This window comes from Montipora foliosa, chromosome 4, assembly GCF_036669935.1.
Source record: "Montipora foliosa isolate CH-2021 chromosome 4, ASM3666993v2, whole genome shotgun sequence".
In the NCBI taxonomy this organism is placed as follows: Eukaryota; Metazoa; Cnidaria; class Anthozoa; order Scleractinia; family Acroporidae; genus Montipora; species Montipora foliosa.
This window is the reverse complement of record NC_090872.1, coordinates 39,101,593-39,106,592: the sequence shown is the minus strand read 5'-3', so window position 1 is coordinate 39,106,592 and position 5,000 is coordinate 39,101,593. Positions and strand designations below refer to the sequence as shown.

The following is a 5,000-nucleotide window of genomic DNA, read 5'->3' as shown; positions in this document are numbered from 1 at the left end:
TCAGCGAGTCATGCAAGCGATGCAAATTCTGCATTTGAGTCTAAGGACCCATTTAAAGTAGCGCATTAAGTCTAAGCACCCATTTTAAAACGGTTAGCTTTCAATAACTGTGTGATTTGCATGTTGACTTGCCATCAAGTTGGCTGGCATGACTCGCAGTCATGGCTCGCATGCCTTGCACCCTTGGCTTGCATGCCTCGCGTGCCTCGCACATTGTCCAAACTCATCTGAGTTCAACTATGGTTCAACAAAATTATACTATCAACTCATTTAATTTGATACATGTCAGTACATTAGAGCAACAAAAACTTCTCAAATCATCACAGTAATACATGTAGATTGCATTTACATCATGCCAAATACCTCAATTGTCATAGGTTTCGCTGCAATAAGCTTCAACAGAATGCAAGAAATAAACATGTAAAGCATGGAAGAGACCATAAATACCATCAATGAAATTTCATGTATAGCTAAAAAAAAAGAAAAAGAAATAGATAATTTCAATAATTGAATTACTGCAAGAAGTAGATGCCTACCTACACAAATTTTCTACACCCAGACAGTAATATGTTCTAAGAAGAAAGCAACACAGTTTAATATTATAGTGTTTTGAAAACATGTTTCGACGGAAGCAACTGTCAGTTACATTGTCAGAGTGAATTTGATTATTACGTTACATGCAATATACAAGTTTTTAAACAACAGATGACACATGGAATAAAATACATAACATGAATAATATAATATAGTTTATTGCATAGGTAGTGAGATTTATCCATGAAAATCGTAGTGAATAAAATTCGTACTGATTCTAAATGTAGCCAATCAGGAACACGAACTGTGAAGAAATATCGTTCGTCCAATCAGCAACGCGAACGACGAAATTTCACCAGTGATGAATGAACGTACCGTATCGAATGGAACTTCATCCTACAGCCACTGCACAAAAACCGCGCGCTCTGAAAAATGGCCGAGGGAAGGTTATTTTAGAACAAGAAAACAGAAATGCCGCTCAAAAAACTGAACGAGATTTATGATTGCTTAAACGACTTTTGAAAACGAAGGTCGTAGACAGCAAAATGGAAGTTATTCCAGCAGTTGAGCAGAATGAATACTGAATACATCAACCAATTTATCATCTCCGTCCGCACTAAAGACGGCAATGAATACGAGCTTACTTTCCTTCGAAGTTTAGTTGCTAGCTTCGAATGACAACTGAAGAAAATGGGCTATTCCGCAAGCATAAAGAAAGAGTACCTGATATTTGAGAAAACCAGAGAGGTTCTTTAGTCCAAACAAAAACAACTAAAGAAGCAAGCAAAGGGAAATAAACCCAAAACGCCAGTAGCTTTGACAAGCAACGAACTAAAAACACTCTTCACGTTGGACTACTTTGGAATATCTGAAACACAGTAAGTGCTCTAAATTTTATTACATAAATTGTCGGTTGGGCGATTTTAAACCTTTTTTTATTGTTTTGTCACCCACTCTCCATTTGTGCGAAATAAATTTGTCTATCAAACACTACCACGAAAAAAACCTCAGTACCAGCTATGAAATAAACACATTACAGCATGGAAAATGCGCGCATACGATTTTTATTCACTCGTTGTTTCCTATCAGAAAACTCACTCGATCGCTGCGCTCACTCGTTCGTTTTCTGATAATACTCAACTTGTGAATAAAAATCGTACGCGCGCATTTTCCATGAAGTAATCTCTATATATTCATTAGTGCACAACATTATACATTAGAACATGTGCAGCCAAACATTTTAAACAAATGAGACAAAAATAATGTGCTCAATGTAAAGCAGGTTTAATGTGTAAGGCTCCCTTAATTTTAATATGGAATATTAGTGGTAGCAGAGGCTAAAATGATGAATGACTGCATATACGAGTTCTTACATTCCTCAGTCAGGCCTGTAGATGTTTGTAGAAATGAGACAGTCACGATGCAGCTGCTCACATAAAAAAAAGGTGCATGGAAAAAAAAATAATGGCAGGTTGGTTTCCTCAAGACAGCTAATATTAGGGGAAATAATAGGGGAAATCAACCTCATCCCCAGGACCTCTCCCCTGGCTTGTCTCACCCCAGAGCAGAAGCCAAGGGAGAGGTCCTGGAAACGAAGTTGTATTATTAAAGTTGCAACTAGAGTATTGTTATTTGACATAAAAAGGGTTGAATCAATGGTAAATCTCTTCCGGCATCCTTTCCCATTAATTTTAGAGGGGGTCAGTGTTTTGTACTAGCCTGAAAATAACTGGGGTTTATAATCACGTTACTTTGATTGTTGTTGTAGACTATAATATCAAAATGTTAATCACCCCCCCCTCCCCCCCCCCAAAAAAAAAAAAAAAACAACAACAACAACAACAACCATGGGAGGTCCAGCAGCAGTTGAACTTGTTTGACAAAACAGAATGGAAAACTGCTTAATCAATACAATTGTACCATAGGAAAAACCTCTGATAGCAGTATTAACTATTATTAAAGTAAAAACCTGCAATCGCAAAAGAAAGGTCCACTTGCCACTCATTATGTTTGTAATGATTTGTACCTCACTGACATTTTTTTTATATGTACCTACAACTGTACATTGTGATATTAAATAAATAAACACAACTATAACAAACATATACATGTACATAATCGATTTGAATAGCTAATAGCATCTCAAAATATATGTTATCCGTCAAAGGGACCTTATTAATTCAAATTCACTGCAAGTAAAACTCAACATGTGATCAAAATTACAAAAGCACAGTAAAAAGATATCTCCTATTCACAAAAACTACGAAAATTATACACAAACACTTTAATGGTCACTTAAATCCGCTTGTGTTGGCCTGTAGCTCCACTCACTCGCGGACTCAAATGAGCGGGTCCGCATGCGTAAATGCTGATCTACTTGTAACTTGTAACCCCCTCATTTTTCCTTACTCGTTTATATCTCTGTTTCCGGACGGTGAGTTTTTTTCATTTTTTTCATGTTACATGTAGTTTTGATTAATTTATAACGTTTGCCTTTCAAATTAAAAAAAAAAATTATGCTTGTAAAAAAAAAAAAAAATTAGAGACTCATTTCAAAAAACCCGATTTTTTAAGAAAAACTGGCCTACAGATTTTGATGTATTTCTAACATTACCTGGTAATGCTGAATGGGAAAATTTACCGTCCCTTTTCTTCAAAATAGACGTCAACATATGTTGATTTAGACGCTCAAAGAAATGCCTAATATCGTTGCCATGTTAACGTTATTGTGGAAGAAATAATGTGAGAAATCCACGATGGGTACTGAATACCCAGGCCAAATTTCGTCTTCATATGATTACCATAACTGTATCTAAGGACAGAATATGTTTGTTTGTTTGAAAACAGGAGAAACTATTTCGAGCCTCCTTAACTTACCAAAATTTTCAGAAAATGAAATGAAAGTCAGTGTTAAAAGGGCCCCATTCTCCACTACTTGCACAATATAAGCAGCTAGATTGAGTATCCAAAACCACCATGTTGTTAAGTTGTATTGTCGCCCAGCGCTGGTACTTCTGTAATATTTATGAAATGCAGCAGGAAATAATGTTATTCGTGGTAGACAATGCAAAGCTATTCCAATATTCCAGATAAACTTCTCAGGCATATATCCACCTATTGCAGCACTTATGGATGGTAGGTAGTTTGCAACCTAAAACAATAATAATTAATGAGGAAAAAGTTTAAAGGTATTAACGTTATATCACATTCACGTTCTCTTTTTTTGTTGTACATACATACATACATACATACATACATACATACATACATACATACATACATACATACATACATACATACATACAATCTTTATTCTCGTCCCAAAAAGGCTTTTCAGAGAATACATGCTAAGGGATAAAAATAAAGTAAAATTAAAAATTATTTACTATCTACAAAAGCAATGTAATCAAGTCTATATGATAAGTTACATAATTAGGTTACGTTGTACTGTCCATGAAATCTTTTAATAAAATGCTCTTTAATTTTCGTTTAAATTCTCGTAATGTTCTACTTAATTTAAGCAAGGGATCCAGCGCATTCCAGATCTTTACAGTCCTGTAGTAAAAGGATCTCTGTCCAGTTGCAGATTTAAGGAAGGGAATCTGAAGTTTCTGTGAATTTCTTGTGGTGCGTGTCGAAACGTCTGAGCGTTTAATAAACTGATCCGTTAAACTATCTGGTGCGCAACCAGTCACGCAGTTAAATGCCATTACAGCATTTCTGTAATAGAGTTGTTGCCTGATAGGTAACCACTGCATTGCCCTAAGGACTGGTGTTATGTGGTCAAATTTCTTTGCTCCACTAATTATACAACAGGCAAAGTTCTGTACTTTTTGTACTTTGTCTAGATTACTCTCGGTGCTATTGCTCCAAACATTGGAGCAGTAAAAGAGTTTGCTAAATACTAGACAATTGACTACTATGGTTAAGGTGTCCTTGTCCAACACAAGCTTGACTCGGTTAATCTGACCCAGTCGTGACATACAAGTTGAAACGGTCTTTGTTATATGGTCTTCATACGTTAGGTTGGGGTCGAGTATTACACCAAGATCCTTTGCTGATTTGGCTGGGGTTAGTTCTTTACCCAGTAAGGATAGATGAAGGCCTTCAACCTTGCGGACTAACGGTCGACTGCCGAAGACAAGCAATTTTGTCTTATCCGGGTTAAGTAAGAGCTTATTGGTAAAAGTCCATTGACATATTCTCTGCAGGTCTTCGTTCATTTTACTAATTGTGTCTTCCTGATCTGTTAGCCTAAAGTTGAGCAAAAGTTTGGTATCGTCAACGTAGCTTTGTATTGAACAATGTTTAGGTACCAGAGCAAGGTCATTTGTGTATATGCTAAAGAGAAGAGGCCCTAAGATGCTCCCTTGTGGGACGCCGCTAGTAAACGGTAGTTGGTCTGAAATGGATGCTTGGATTTTCGCTACTTGATAGCGTGGAGACACGGGGGGCTAGCTCTTAAA

General features: G+C 36.5%; 1 protein-coding gene across 1 annotated transcript in view; it reads right to left on the bottom strand.

Moving 5' to 3' along the window:
* LOC138000767 (post-GPI attachment to proteins factor 2-like) overlaps positions 1 to 5,000 on the bottom strand; it is a 38,353-nt gene that overhangs the window by 13,004 nt on the left and 20,349 nt on the right. The window contains exons 2-3 of the mRNA XM_068847409.1: positions 3,412 to 3,685; positions 364 to 470 (exon numbers count right to left, since the gene is read on the bottom strand). Of these exons, the coding sequence (XP_068703510.1) occupies positions 364 to 470; positions 3,412 to 3,685 (381 nt within the window). The remainder of the gene's footprint in view (positions 1 to 363; positions 471 to 3,411; positions 3,686 to 5,000) is intronic.